Source organism: Dipodascopsis tothii, assembly GCF_038497935.1.
Source record: "Dipodascopsis tothii strain CBS 759.85 unplaced genomic scaffold V1510scaffold_10, whole genome shotgun sequence".
NCBI classification, from domain to species: Eukaryota; Fungi; Ascomycota; class Lipomycetes; order Lipomycetales; family Lipomycetaceae; genus Neoaidaea; species Neoaidaea tothii.
In genome coordinates this window covers 180,916-194,200 of record NW_027117994.1, presented here as the reverse complement: position 1 = coordinate 194,200, position 13,285 = coordinate 180,916, and the positions used below count along the sequence as shown (strand labels likewise).

At 70.5% G+C, this 13,285-nt stretch overlaps 7 protein-coding genes and 4 non-coding genes across 11 annotated transcripts; 6 read left to right on the top strand and 5 right to left on the bottom strand.

Moving 5' to 3' along the window:
* Window positions 1-493: 493 nt before the first annotated feature.
* V1510DRAFT_t95 lies at window positions 494-567 on the top strand. Its single transcript has one exon. It is a non-coding gene; the product is annotated as a tRNA-Val (tRNA).
* Window positions 568-1,031: 464 nt separating this feature from the next.
* V1510DRAFT_t96 lies at window positions 1,032-1,103 on the top strand. Its single transcript has one exon. It is a non-coding gene; the product is annotated as a tRNA-Asp (tRNA).
* Window positions 1,104-1,207: 104 nt separating this feature from the next.
* On the top strand, window positions 1,208-1,278 carry V1510DRAFT_t97. The gene has a single exon. It is a non-coding gene; the product is annotated as a tRNA-Gly (tRNA).
* A 490-nt stretch (window positions 1,279-1,768) lies between these two features.
* V1510DRAFT_t94 lies at window positions 1,769-1,849 on the bottom strand. Its single transcript has one exon. It is a non-coding gene; the product is annotated as a tRNA-Lys (tRNA).
* Window positions 1,850-1,903: 54 nt separating this feature from the next.
* V1510DRAFT_433478 (uncharacterized protein) lies at window positions 1,904-3,900 on the bottom strand (the record flags this gene model as incomplete). Its single annotated transcript, XM_066935517.1, has 1 exon — window positions 1,904-3,900. A coding segment is annotated over one exon (1,932 nt), but the record flags the coding sequence as incomplete, so codon positions are not given.
* Window positions 3,893-5,300, bottom strand: V1510DRAFT_414850 (uncharacterized protein). Its single transcript, XM_066933487.1, has one exon. The coding sequence runs from the start codon at window positions 5,103-5,105 to the stop codon at window positions 3,954-3,956; it is 1,152 nt and encodes a 383-aa protein (XP_066789711.1). The 5' UTR covers window positions 5,106-5,300; the 3' UTR covers window positions 3,893-3,953.
* A 160-nt stretch (window positions 5,301-5,460) lies between these two features.
* On the top strand, window positions 5,461-7,048 carry V1510DRAFT_402383 (uncharacterized protein; the record flags this gene model as incomplete). The annotated part of the gene is made up of 5 exons (XM_066932099.1): window positions 5,461-5,578; window positions 5,608-6,285; window positions 6,475-6,529; window positions 6,561-6,702; window positions 6,734-7,048. The coding sequence occupies 5 exons, from the start codon at window positions 5,461-5,463 to the stop codon at window positions 7,046-7,048; spliced, it is 1,308 nt and encodes a 435-aa protein (XP_066789710.1).
* Window positions 7,043-7,817, bottom strand: V1510DRAFT_414849 (cytochrome c oxidase subunit IV-domain-containing protein; the record flags this gene model as incomplete). The annotated part of the gene is made up of 2 exons (XM_066933486.1): window positions 7,043-7,403; window positions 7,471-7,817. Coding segments are annotated over 2 exons (613 nt in total), but the record flags the coding sequence as incomplete, so codon positions are not given.
* A 575-nt stretch (window positions 7,818-8,392) lies between these two features.
* V1510DRAFT_402381 (uncharacterized protein) lies at window positions 8,393-9,736 on the bottom strand (the record flags this gene model as incomplete). The annotated part of the gene is made up of 2 exons (XM_066932098.1): window positions 8,393-9,651; window positions 9,718-9,736. The coding sequence occupies 2 exons, from the start codon at window positions 9,734-9,736 to the stop codon at window positions 8,393-8,395; spliced, it is 1,278 nt and encodes a 425-aa protein (XP_066789708.1).
* A 158-nt stretch (window positions 9,737-9,894) lies between these two features.
* On the top strand, window positions 9,895-10,492 carry V1510DRAFT_414845 (uncharacterized protein). The gene is made up of 5 exons (XM_066933485.1): window positions 9,895-9,941; window positions 9,973-10,057; window positions 10,089-10,121; window positions 10,154-10,220; window positions 10,252-10,492. The coding sequence occupies exons 1-5, from the start codon at window positions 9,918-9,920 to the stop codon at window positions 10,295-10,297; spliced, it is 255 nt and encodes an 84-aa protein (XP_066789707.1). The 5' UTR covers window positions 9,895-9,917; the 3' UTR covers window positions 10,298-10,492.
* A 322-nt stretch (window positions 10,493-10,814) lies between these two features.
* V1510DRAFT_376418 (uncharacterized protein) lies at window positions 10,815-12,041 on the top strand (the record flags this gene model as incomplete). Its single annotated transcript, XM_066931563.1, has 3 exons — window positions 10,815-11,295; window positions 11,339-11,382; window positions 11,414-12,041. Coding segments are annotated over exons 1-3 (1,032 nt in total), but the record flags the coding sequence as incomplete, so codon positions are not given.
* Window positions 12,042-13,285: the final 1,244 nt, after the last annotated feature.

The window sequence follows — 13,285 nt, the reverse complement described above, 5'->3', positions numbered from 1 at the left end:
CGTCGACACGGTCGACACTGTCGACACGGTCGACACGGACGCTACGCCCGCCGGTGCCAGCGCGGCCGCGCCGGCGCCCGCGCGCCGCTCGCGCCACACGCAGTCGAGCTTCAGGCGCGCGCAGTTGCCGCACACCGTCCGCTGCTCGTTGCATTTGACCTTGCGCCGCACACAGGTCAAACACCCGTTCTTGGACCGTTTCCTCGTCGAAGTTCGCGCCGCCTTCATTGTGTCTGCGTCCGTCGTAGGATCCGTCGCTCCATGCGTTAGGGCGTGCTGGCGCAGATGTTCGTGGGAACGGCCGCAGAGCTGAGACGTTAGGGGGAGAGGTGCTTGGCCGCCTTATTGAGCAAGAGGGGAAACCGCGATGGCGTCAGGTCCCCGCACGGCGTAGCGCCATAGGTGTCACCCGCGCGATTGCGGGTGTCCCGATCAGGCAGCGCTGCGCCGCGACGCGCATAAGGTTGCATGTGTGGGGACTATTCCCAACGGTGGTTCGATGGTCTAGTCGGTTATGGCATCTGCTTAACACGCAGAACGTCCCCAGTTCGATCCTGGGTCGAATCATTTTTTTGGACGGGCGCGCTGGTCACGTGATGCCGGCCGCTGACTCGCGGCGCCTGCCGTCGCTTGGACGGGCGGCGGGCGGCTCGCCGGGCCGACGCACGGCGCAGCGATAATCGCTCGCGGGGCGCGGGGCGCGGGGCAGCCGGCGGACGCGGGGCAGCCCGGCGGCGCCATACTGAACGGCGTCCCCGCCACCGGAATCGCCGCAGCAGCCACCAACGTTCTCCGGTCGACTCATCGAGCGCAATTTGCGACAGAGCCGCGACTAGACCGGCACATGGCGTCGCGAGCAAGGCCGGCTGGACCCGCGCTCCCCGTCGGTTTTCGACGTTCTCTCCTCGCCGCGTTCCACGTCGCCGCGTTCCACGTCCGCCGAGTTCCACGTCCGCCACGCATCCCAAGCAAGTTCCGCAGCCAGGTCTGCGACCCATTCCGACGCCTACTGACAGACGCTTACATAGAAATCGGCAATAGTTTAGTGGCTAGAATTCTCGCTTGTCGCGCGGGAGACCGGGGTTCAATTCCCCGTTGCCGAGTTTTTGCCCCGCACGCGTTTTTGGTAGTGTTTCCGGCGACACGCTAGATCACGTGACTCGGGCGTCGCGTCAACTGCGCTCGCAGTGCCTCTCAGTCATAACAGGCGCCAGTGGTTTAGCGGTAAAATCTGTCGTTGCCATCGACAGGCCCCCGGTTCGACTCCGGGCTGGCGCATTTTTTGCCCCGTCGATCTCTAGCGACGATCTATCTTTAGCTGCAAGAGTCACTGCGCGAATTACCGCGTGGATCTGCGGTGTATGCATGTGCGAGCGCGCTGGCCCGCAGCACACACGCCACTGGTCTCGGCCCGAAGACAGTACTTCGCAGGCGCGGGCATTGCCCCCGGCGATCTTTTCGGCGGGGTGATCTTGGGGCACGCACTGCGGTGCAGAGCTCCCTGTCGCCCGGCAACTACATGGCCGTGTGGCATCTTCCTGACCTACGGCAGCGGTTCCGAGGCAGCGGCCGTCAAAGGCTCGTACACTGATCAGGCCTTGCCGGCGACTCTCCTGACTGCGGTGGCCCGGGCCAAGCTGCCGGTGCGCGCACGCCTGCCAAGAGCTACTCTCGACCGACTCGCAGCCGGAGGCTTATCAGTGTACGAGCCTGTGCAACACCACGAAACGTGCTTGCGGGCAGGCGCATGCATGCGGGGTGCAAAAAAAGCCTCACGGGGGGCTCGAACCCCCAACCTTGAGATATCTTGCGTAAGAGTCTCACGCTCTACCGATTGAGCTAGCAAGGCCAATCTGTCAAACGGGTCCTAGACGGCGTCCATGCTGTCTCAAGCATGCTACCAGCTCGCAGAGAGCCTGTAGACCTGATCCAGCAGCTGTCTCTGGCTGGCACGGCTGGCTGGCACGGCTATCTGGCACAGTGTCTGACGACTCTGTGGCGCGGCCGCCAGCCGCTGGCCAGCTGGCGACACTTGTTTGCTGCGCGCACAGACGCGTTTCTGTACTTTAGCCACAGCGAAAATTCTGCACGCGTCAAACCGCATCGCCGCTCAGGCAAGCAGAGTCGCGAGAGCAGGCAGAGGGCCGCGGAACGCGTCCGCACGCGGATCACCAAGGCCCACAGGTCCGCGAAATATAGGGGCCAGATGTGAGCCGGTGTCGCGTGGATTATCACAGCAGCACGATGGCAGGACGGCTGCAGTCGATGGCGGCGCGCGCGGAGGCGGCCGCAGAGGCCGCGGACGACGAGCGGGTGCGCGATCGGCCACCTGGAGCGCGCATGAAAGAGCGCGCGGCGAACGTGCCGGCGCAGGTCGGCGGTGTCAAGAGCGCGGACGGTGTCAAGAGCGCGGACGACAAGCGCGCGGCGGACGCAGCCGGCGCGGCCGTCAAGCCGCCAGACGCACGAAACGGCAAGCCGGCGCGCGTGCGCGGGCGGTCGTGGTCCGGGTTCGAGCCGCTGTCGTCGGCGGCGCTGCCGCAGGCCGCCGTGGACGTGTCTATCTGGCCTTCGGCGAGCTGGCGGCAGCAGGCGCTCGAATGGCAGTCGGCGACCGACCCGCGGCTGCGGTGGGTGCCGCAGGCGGTGCCGACGCTGTACTGGACGTCGCTGGTGACGGCCGTGCGGCAGATCGACCACGTGTCGTCGGCCAACCTGCGCGCAATCGGCTGGGTGCCGCGCGGGCGGCAGCTGTGGCAGGAAACCGTCCTGCAGACGCGGGACACGTTCGAGGTGTTCATGCGGTTCGCGCGGTGCTTCGCGCACGAGCCGGACTTCTACACGCACGCGCTGGTCGGGCCGGAGCTGCGGATCGAGCGCACGATGGTGGACGCCGGGGACGAGGCGTCGGCAACGACCAGCAGCGGGCTGACGCTGATGATGCTGCGGGACCGGTGGCTGGCGGGCGCGCTGGGCCCGTTTGTGCGGGCGCGGGGCCCGGCGATGCCGGTCCACCGGGTGCGGCTCGAGTTTCTGCCGGAGGAGGCCGCGCTGGCGGACGTGGTGGCCACGCTGCGGGTGGTCGTGCCGGCGCCGGACGCGTGGGCGCTGGGCACGCGGTTCCTGGTGCACGTGCACGTGCGGGTGCCGTGGGGCTGCGACCGCGCGCAGCTGCTGGAGCTGGCGCAGCTGACGAGCCTGGCGTCGCTGGCGCTGGTCGCGGACGTCAGCGTGGTCGCGACGGACTCGGCGCGGCGCGGCGGCACGCGCATGGTCAGCATCGTCGACGACCAGCTGCTGCGGACGTACGCGACCGCGCTGCGGTACGGCAAGATGCCGCACCTGGTCGTGTTTGTGCTGGACACGGTGGCGACGGTGCGGCCGTCGCGGACGGCGGCCGCCACGCTGTCGCGCGACGGCGTCGAGGCGCTGCTGGCCGTGCGCGACCGGCTGCGCTACGTCGAGCTCAACTGCCTGCTGTTCCCGTACGCCGGCGCGGGCGCCGACGGCAGCGCGCGGGGGCGGTGGGTGCCGCACCGGGTCGGCGCGGCCGAGGGCGCGCGGCCCGGCGGCCGGTTCTACCTCACGCTGGCGGCGCGGTACGAGGCGGCGCTGGCGGCCGCCGCGGACCGCGCGCCGCCGCCGCGGATGCTCAGCGTCGAGCTCGTGCGGACCGACCGGCTGCACCACTGGCACTACGAGTGGCTCCCGTGCGCGGGTGAGCCCGCGGCCGGGCCGGAGCCGGCCGCTCGGCGGCTCGTGCGCGGGTTCCTGCTCGCGCGCGAGTCCGAGCCGTGCAGCCCCGGCACGTTTGCGCGGCCAGCCAAGCGGCCGGCCGAGACAGTCCTCCGGCGCGCGCGGCTGCGGCGCGCCGGCGACGCGCTGCGCGACCTGTTCTAGCACAAATCATATTCAACGGCGGCGACGGACGTGTACGTGTCGCGCGGGCCCAGCTACTCCCAGTCCTCGTCCTCGCTGTCGTCGTCCTTGGCGGGCTTGGCCGCCGCGCGGACGTCGGCGCGCGAGCTCGTGCGCGACACGAGGTCGTAGCTCGCCTCGGACGACGGGCGCGAGCTGGCGACCTTGTCCGGCTCGTCGTCCTTGGGCGCCAGCGTGGCGGTCGAGTTGGACACGCGCGGGCCGGCGGTGGCGCCGGTCTTGGGCGTCGTCTGCTCGTCCTCGTCGTCCTCGCCCCAGTCGAAGTTGTCCTCCTGCTGGGCGGCCGCGCGCAGGAGCTTCTTGCGGCGGTCGTCCTCCTGGGCGATCTGGTCGCGCAGGAAGTAGTACCGCGTCCAGAACTCGTCGTACGCGGTCTGCTCGGGCACCAGCCGCTCCATGAGCTTGCGCAGCTCGGGGTAGTACTCCAGGTCGGCCGCGATGGCGTCGGTCTGGGCCGCGATGTCGAACGTGCCCGCGAACGTGTCGAAGGCCGCGTCGTGGGCGTCCGTCAGGAACGGCTCCGGCGACGTGTGCAGCGCGTGCAGCTGCGCGTCCAGCCGCGTCGTGTAGATCTGCCGCTTGATGTCCTCGGGCAGGTCAAACAGCACGTCCGAGACCACGCCGTCGGCGTTGCGCGCGCGCACGCCGTCCGAGTCCAGGTCCGGCTCGACCGTGACCGCGTCCTTCAGGAAGTCGCCCACCTCGTGGCCCACCTTGGCCAGGTACGCCTGGAAGTCGACCTTCTCGAGGTCCTCGATGCGCACCAGCGCGCGCTGCTTGATCAGCGCAAACATGGCCGACGGCGCCGGCGCGCCGCTGACCGCGCTGCCCACCGCCGGCGCGGCCGCGCCCATGGCCGCGCCCTTGGTCTTGAGCTGCTGGCCCAGGCTCGCCAGCTCCTTGGACGCCCGCTCGGACGCCTCCAGCAGGTCCTTCTTGGTCACGTCCAGCGCCTGCTCGCCCTGCTTGCGCACGTTCTCCCACATCCCGCCCAGCCGCACGCCCCACGCGCTGTTGCTGAACGTCTGGAACGCCTCCGAGACCTCGTCCGACAGGCCCTTGCCGGCGCCCTTGCCGGCCGCGCCCGCGCTCTCGGCCGCCGCGCCGGCCACGAAGCCCTCGTCCGGCAGCGTCTCGCGCTGGATCGAGTCGTACGCCGTGTCCATGCTGCGCCTGCTGCTCTGCCTGCGTTTGCTTGCGCCTGTGCTGTTCGGCTGCCCTCGGCTGCCTCGTCGCTGCTCGCCTTCGCTCGCCTTCGCTCGCTTCCGCTCTCGTCGCTTGCTCTGCGACCGCTGTCTGGGCTGTGCTGCCCGATGAGCTGCCCGCTGTGTGTGCTGCTTGGTCCGATGGCTGCCGTGTGCTGGCTGGGGACGGCGAGCACGGCCACGACGGCGACGTGGGCGGCGTTGATCTGGGTTAGGGCCCCGCCTTGGGACTTGGCCGTGCCTGCTCGATCGGGCGCGCTGCAGCGCACGGCTACGCGACCGCGAACGACGCCGCACGACCACCCAGACGGCAACCATGGACGCGGTCGCCAGCCAGGATTCGGCCGCGTCGCAGCCGCGCACGTCCGACGCCGAGTTCTACCTCGGCCGCCTGGCCGAGAGCATCCGACGCGAGCGCGACGGCCGCACAGCAGGTAGGGGACGCGCGGCCAGGCTGACCCAGAACGACGCGTGTGGAGCGAGCAGAAAAAGGGCCTGGAGAGCGAGCTGCGGCACTGGAAGAGCCGGGCAGGCGACGCGCCGGTGGCGGCCGCGGCGGCGCTGGCGGCGGCGGCGGCGGACGCCGGTGCGGACGCGCCGCGGCCGGCGGCGGCCGACGATCTGGCGGCCTACTACCGCCGGCTGTACGAGTTTTACAGGGCACGGGCAGAGGAGGAGCGGCCGGAGCCGGCCGCGCTGGAGACGCTGCGGACGGAGAACGCGGAGCTGCGGGCGCAGGTGGCGCAGCTGGTCGACCGGCGGACGAAGGACATGGAGGTCGTGAAGCAGTGGCAGCTGGAGCTGCAGAAGCGCGACGACTACATTGCCGCGCTCAAGGATCGGCAGCGGCGGCCGGGGGCGCTGACGGGGGTTGTGGCGCGGCGGCCGGACGTGGCTGGGGCGGACGGTGGGCGCGGTGGGCCGGCGGGCGCGGCTGTGGCTGCGGCTGCGGGCGCGGCGGAGCCGGCGGCGGAGCCGGCGGCCGCCGTCAAGGCGGAGCCGGCGTCGCCGCGCGTCAAGAGCGAGCCGGACACGAGCGAGCACGACCGGCGGCCGCTGCAGGAGGCGCCGGCGGCGGCGCTGAACCGGCGGCGGCCCGGCAGCGTGCGGATCAAGGGCGGGCGCGTGGTGGGCCGCGACGGCGGGTCGCACGAAGGACGCGAGCCGCACGGGGCGCATGACGCGGGCGACGGGGGCGCGCCGCACGGGGTGCGGCGCGGCCAGCCGCACGAGCCGCACGAGCCGCACGAGCCGCACGAGCGCAAGCGCGCCTGTCCCGGCAAGCGCGCGAGCGCGCCCGCCGGCGGGCGCGCGCCGCTGATCAGCGCAGACGTCGCGCGCGAGAACAAGGGCCGCAACCGGTACTCGCGGTCGGTCGAGAAGCCGTAGGTGGGCGCGTGGCGGCGCTGACGGCAGGGCCGGCGAGCGCGAGTGGGATCTCGGCGACTTTGTGGTGAACCCCGAGTTCAGCGGCGGCGTGGACTACGCGCACACCGAGGTCGTGCGCGGCAAGGACCGCCAGTGCCTGCACGGGCACGACTGCCGGAGCTGCACGGACGTAAGTGGGCGCGCGGACGCGCTGACGGCAGTTCTACCGGCTGGCGGGCGACGGCGGGGCCGGCGAGCAGGCGCCGTCGTGGAACGGCGGCGGCACGCGGCGCGGGGCGGTCGCCGAGGCGTCGCGGCACCGCGCGACGTGGCAGCGGCCGCCGTCGCCCGTCGGCTTCTGGCGGTCCGACTTCCCGTCCACGCAGGAGGCCGCGGCCGAGAAGGCCGAGGCGCGCGAGCGGCACCGGGCCGCCGTCGCCGAGCGGCTCCGCGAGGCGCTCCGCAACGGGCGCTACCTCTTCCGGGACGCGCGGTTCCGGCCGATGGCGCCGGCCGAGCCGGCGCCCGAGTGGTGATGATGTATTTGATTAAGACTAGAATGACAGTTGTGAAACATTTTACTGCATGCCGATGGGTGCCACGCGCAGCCGTCGCACGAGCGTGTTTATTTGGCGTGCTTCGACGGGGACTGGACCAGGGACCAGTCGCCGTGGAGCGGCTCGAGGTTCTTCTCCTTGTAGTACTCGTTTCCGGCCTGCTGCCACTCCTTGGTCATGGTCTCGGGCACAGGCTGGGCAAACTGCTGGGTGATGGCGAAGAGGACGACCGAGACGGCGATGCCGGTGACGACGCCGCCGAAGATCTTGAGGCCGTCGCCGGCGCGGAAAACGGGCTTGCGCGGGCCCCACTCGCCGTACGAGATGTAGAACGCTGCGGGTCAGCACAGCTCGGCACACGGCCCGCGCCGGCGCGGCGCGGGCCATCCATCAACACTTACACGCGCGCTTCTCGGCCGGAGTCAATTCCGTCCACGGGCCCTTCTGTCTGTCCCAGAGCTGCTTGGTGATGTCGACCTGCTCGGTCACGGGCAGGCCCTCCCACCGGCTCTCGAGGTCGGCCAGGACGGGGGTCGAGACGGCGTGCGCGTGGCGCGCAGCCATCGGGCGGGCGACGGCCGGGGCGGCCGCGCGGGTAGAGCGGAGGATCGAGGTTCGCAGCATGGCGTCGAATGTGCAGTCCTTTTGCAAGCGGTTTGGCTGGAAAAAAGAAATATGCTGAGAAAGAAACGCAAAATTTTTGAGATCACGACCAGAAAACCGGCGTAGCGGCGGCCTGTGGCGCATGTGTCGGTGGATGCACCTATGAGGCTACTTTGCGCCACAATTGCCCGCCGGAACAGCGCACCGCCACACGGCCGCCGGCCTTTGGCCACGCGCTGATTGGCCGGGGGGATAGGTCGGCCGGGTAACTCGGCTCGGGCGGCCGGCCGCTATCCGGCGGTGCGGCGGCGCGCCGCGCCACAGCCGGCCAATTAGTGGCCACGTCGCGCGCGGCGCGGCCGGCTGCGCCGCGGCCGTCGCGCGCGGTGCCGCGTCGATGCCGCACGGACGCTCGCGCGCCGCGCGGAGGGCCTCTGCGGGGAGATGGCGGCGATGCCGCCGCCGGTGGCCGCCAGGTGGCCGTCCGCCGGCTCAGCCCCCTGCGGCGCCACGCGCCGGCCGGCCGCGGCCACGGCCAGCCCAGCCACCGTGGCGCCAATGACGTGCGGGGGCCGCCGCCGGCGTACGTGCAGCCGCTGCCGAACCATTGCAATGGCACGATCAGTGCCGTCGCACCGTGGCGCGTCGGCGCGCCTCCGTGGCGCAGCGCGTCGCGCGCACGCAGCCAAACTCCAATCAATTAGCTATATATACAGGTCGCTACTCCACCAGGTGGGAGTACTCGGGGATGTCGCGCAGCCGCTGGGTCATGAATTTCTCCAGCTTGTTGGCGTTCTTGAAGTACGTCGTCGTCTCGTTGTTGTACTGCCGGCAGTTATTGAAGATCAGGCGCGCGTCGTAAAGGAACTCCTCCATGGTCGAGTACGCGTCCGACTCGAGACGCTGTTCCATGGTCGAGAGGTCCATGGGCTCCTTGATTATCTGGTAGTAGTCGCTGACCTCGTCCTTGTTGACGGGCTGCGCAAACGGCCACGCGGACGGGTGGTTGGTCATCTCGTTGAGCAGGTGCTGCATGACGGCAAAGTGCGGGCCCCGCTTGGGCCGCCGCGCCAGCTCGTCCATCTCGGGCGTCCAGCCGGCCTCCTTCAGGCCGGGGATCGTCATCGGGTCCAGCTGGCGCGGGCCGCGCTCAAACACGCGCAGGCCCGGCCGCGCGACGTGCGACTTGGAGATCTCCTTGATCTTGGCGTTGATCGCGGCCTTCTGCCGCAGCAGCACGAGCGACGACTCGAGGTAGCGGATCCGCGGCAGCATCGTGCACTGCATGATGGTGCCGCCCTCGTAGTCCTTGATGTAGCCCATCCACACGGACTTCTCCAGCGAGATCTCCTTGGTGAAGCCCTGCTTCTTGAAGTAGCCGATCGCGTAGTTGTCGGCGTAGGTCAGGAAGTGCATCACCGGCGACGTCGCCTTGACGTAGTCCTTCAGGTGGTTCATCAGGTGCGCGCCGTAGCCTTTGACCTGCTCGGACGACGCGATCGCGCAGAACACGATCTCGGCGAACTTGCGCGACGCAAACGGCCGATAAGTGATCCCGCCGACCACCGTCAGCGGCTTCTTGACGATCGCCATCGACAGGTGGCTGCGGTCGTACACCAGCCGCGCGATGTACTCGCGCGGCATCTTCGGCAGCTGCTTCTGGAAGATGTTCTTGAGCCCGGTCAAGATCATCAGGTTCTCGCGCGAGTTGTCGTTGTTGACCACCCGGAACTCGATGATCCCGTCGCGCTCCTCGATCGCGGCCGGCCGGACCTTGTCCTCGTACGTGACGCCGTCGTACTCGAACGTCGACGCCGTGATGCGCGCGGCCGCGGTCTCGTCGTCGCCGCCGTCGTCGCCCTCGCCCTCGACGGCCTCGTCGTCGCCGCCGCCCTCGTCCTTGACCACCATCCGCACGCGCTTCGCCAGCGGCTCGTCCTCCGAGCTGACCGACGACGCCTTGCGTTTGGGCTCTGTGTCTGCTCCGTCAGCTGCGTCCCCGCGCGCGCCCCGCCGCCCGCCGCGCCGCCATCCATCGCCCGTACCCAGGTCGTCCATCGTCATCGTCCTCTCGATCGCTCTGGCGCTAGTCCCCGCTCGCGTGTCCGTGCCGCTCGCTGGGTGTGCGTCGATCGCTGTCGGCTCCGTCCGGTGCGGTTGCCTCGGACGGAAACAGGCATCCGCCCTAACCCTACTTCGCGATGTCCACGTCGCCTTCTCGCGCCTCTCTCCAGACCCCGACGACATGGCCTCCTCGGTTTCGCTTGTGGTACGTGTGTGCGGGCGCCCGCTGACCCCAGAAAGCCTGGACGCAGGGCGACGCGTTCCGCCCGCTGATCGCGCCGGACTACCACCTGGTGGCCGCGCTCGTGTTTCTGCTCTCAGGTACGTGCGGCCCGGCCCCTGCTGACGCCAGCCTTTGGCCTGACGATCCTGTTCAGCTTCACAGGTACGTGAGTGCGCCGCGCGCGCTGACCACAGACCGCAAGGGCGCTGCCGGCTTTGCCCGCCAGACCGCGCTGGCCGTTCCGGCCGCGGCGGCGTTTGGGTACGTGGGTGCGCGAGCGCGCTGACCGCAGATTCGGCCTGGTGTACCTGTTGTGCGCCGTGGGCGTGTACGTGTGAGCCAATGGATAGAGGCTGGCGCGGGCCGGCCGTTGCCGGCCCGGGCGGCCGGGACGGGCGGGGGCGCGGCCGCGCGATCTGATCGCGGCCGCAGCCGGAGCTTGTACATAGAGTCCAATCGAGCCTGCGCCGAAACTGCGCCGCACAGGCTGCGGCGCGAGCCGCGCCGGACACGGTCCGTAGACGCCGCACGGCACGCGGCTGAACAGCCGCACGCCGTGCGGCGCGCCGTCCGCGCCACGCGCGGCGCCACGCCCACGCCGGCGCCCGCGCCGGCGCCCGTCGCGCGCCCGCCGTCGCCGGCAGCGCGGGCCCGCGCGGCCGGCCGGCGGCCCACGCCGTCCGGCGCCCGTAGCCGGCTCTCGGCCGCCGCCGCAGCCCCCCCCCCGGCGCGTCGCGTGGCCACCGCGTCCGGCCGTAGGCCCACAGTTCTCGCCACCCCAGCGCCCGCCACCGCCGTCCGCGGCCTCCGCTGCCCGTCTCCGCGTCGCCCCGCCCGCGCGCCACCCGGCCGCCGGCCGCCGCCCCCTGGCGTGCCCCGCAGCCCGTCCCAGCCGCGTTTTTCCTGCGTCGGCCTCGCGCGTGTGGCGCTGGCGGCACGGGCTGCACCGCCAACTTTAGCGACCGCACCAAGGAATGCGGCGAACACGGCGCTATTTCGACTCTTGCACGCAATCGCACCCGTCCGCAAGCAATTCCCAGCGCATCCGCAGCCAGCAGTCGTCCGGTATCGGCACGGGCGTCCAGACCAGTCCTCACAGCGGAACAGCAGCAGTCGTCGGCCCAGGACCCATCCCACCGACCGTCCAGCGGACTCTCGCCAGCCCAACAACCGGCACGATGGCATCCAAACGGGTCGAGAAGGCCGCGTTTGAGCGCAACCAGCAGATCCTCAAGACGCTGCTCAAGGAGCCCGGCAACAAGATGTGCTCGGACTGCAAGCGCAACGCGTACCCCCGGTGGGCGAGCTGGAACCTCGGCGTGTTTATCTGCATCAGGTGGGCAGCCATTGCGGGCGCGCGGGCGCGGGCTAACGGACAGGTGCTCGGGCATCCACCGCAGCATGGGCACGCACATCTCGCGAGGTAGGTGGGTGCGCGGCGCGGCTGACCGCAGTCAAATCCGTCGACCTGGACTCGTGGACGGACGAGCAGATCCAGAACATGGTCAGCTGGGGCAACGTCAAGGCCAACAAGTACTGGGAGGACGGCCTGGCCGTGGGCCACCAGCCGGCGGACTCGAAGATGGAGAACTTCATCCGGACAAAGTACGAGATGAAGCGCTGGGCCAAGCCGGGTCCGGTCCCGGACCCGGACTCGATCTCGGACTCGGAGCCGGACTCGGAGCCGGCGCCGGAGCCGGTGCGGCGCACGGCGCCGCCCAAGAAGGACTACGCGCGGTCGAGCACGGCGACGACGACGGTGCGGCCGATCGCCGAGGCGCGCGCGGCGCCGCGGCCGGTGTACGCGCCGGCCGCGCCGCAGCCGACGGTGACGCTCAAGAGCGAGCCGCGGGCGGCGGCGCCGGCCGCGGACTCGCTCCTGGACCTGGACTTTGGCGGCTCGGTCGCGCGGTCGGCGTCGGCCGCGGCGGCCAGCATCCCGTCCAGGCCGTCGGCGACCGCCAACATGCGGCCGGACCTCAAGTCGTCGATCCTGGCGCTGTACGCGGCGCCGAAGCCCGCGTCCACGCCGCCGGTGCTGCCGACGGCGGCGTCCGCGCCGCCCACGCTGCCGCAGCAGTCGTTCCAGGCGCGGCCGGCGGCGTCGGCCAACTCGTCGTTCTCGTCGCAGTCGTCGTTCGCCGCGCCGTCGGCGTTCCCGACGCCGCCGGCCGAGCCGTCGCCGTTCGCGGCGTCGCCGGTCGCGCCGCAGCCGACGCAGCCGGCGCAGCTGGCGTCGTTCCAGGCGCCGGCGCCGGCGCCGAACTCGTGGGCGACCGACGTCGTCCAGGACGAGGACTTCTTCGGCAACCTGACGTCGGCGCCGCCGGCGCCGTCGTTCGCGGCGCCGGCCGCGGCCAAGATGCCCGACCTCAGCAACCCGTTCGCCGAGCTGTCGATCAACTCGAGCTCGGCCGCGCCCAAGATGGACGACCCGTGGCAGAACGACAACCCGTGGTAGGCCGCGCCTGCCCCACGACACCCACGCATGCCTGTACTCTAGTCGGCGAGCCGACACATCGCGGCACGATGACTCTTAATATACTCTATTGCAATAGTCTACACGGTATATGTACAAAACTTTTGGCTAGTCGCGGGCGATGGCCTCGCCGACGTCCTCGCTGCGGTCAAAGAAGCCGGGCGAGACGCCGGGGGTGTGCGAGGCCGAGCGCTTGCGGACCTTGGCCGGCGAGGCCGGCAGCGGCAGCGACGCGCGCGGCCGGTCGTGCGAGTGCTTGCGCTTCTTCTTGTGCGGGCTGGCCGGCGACGGCGGCTCGGCCGCGGTCGGCGCCGGCGCCGGCGCGCCGTCCGGCTCGCGCACGTAGACCAGGATGTACGCCTCCTGGCTCAGCGCGGCCTTCTCGCCGACCTGGTCGACGACCTCGTCGTTGTAGTTGGCCCAGGTGCCGTTGGGCTGCTTGCAGAACGCGTAGTAGTGGCCGCTGGACGCGCGGCGGCCCTGGTGCACGATGACGCCGATCAGCTGGTACGCCAGCCGCTCGCCGCGGATCGAGTACTGCGACAGGTCCAGCGCCTTGGGGTACCGGATGAAGTCGTGGATCTTGCTGGTGCCGCGCATCGTGAAGTCGAACCGCTTGAGGTGCAGCGTCAGGTACTCGGGCGCGTCGTAGATCAGCGTGCGCTTGGCCGCGTCCACGTGCTTCTTGCAGCGGTCGCACTTGTACGCGTTGCCCTTGGCCTTGGACAGCTGGTCGGCTGCGAAATACTTCTTGATGGCCTCGTCGATCGAGCCGCCCCGGCGGATCTCCAGCGTCAGATCCAGCGCCGGCTGGTACGTGTTGGACGGGTAGTTGCACGTCCGGCAC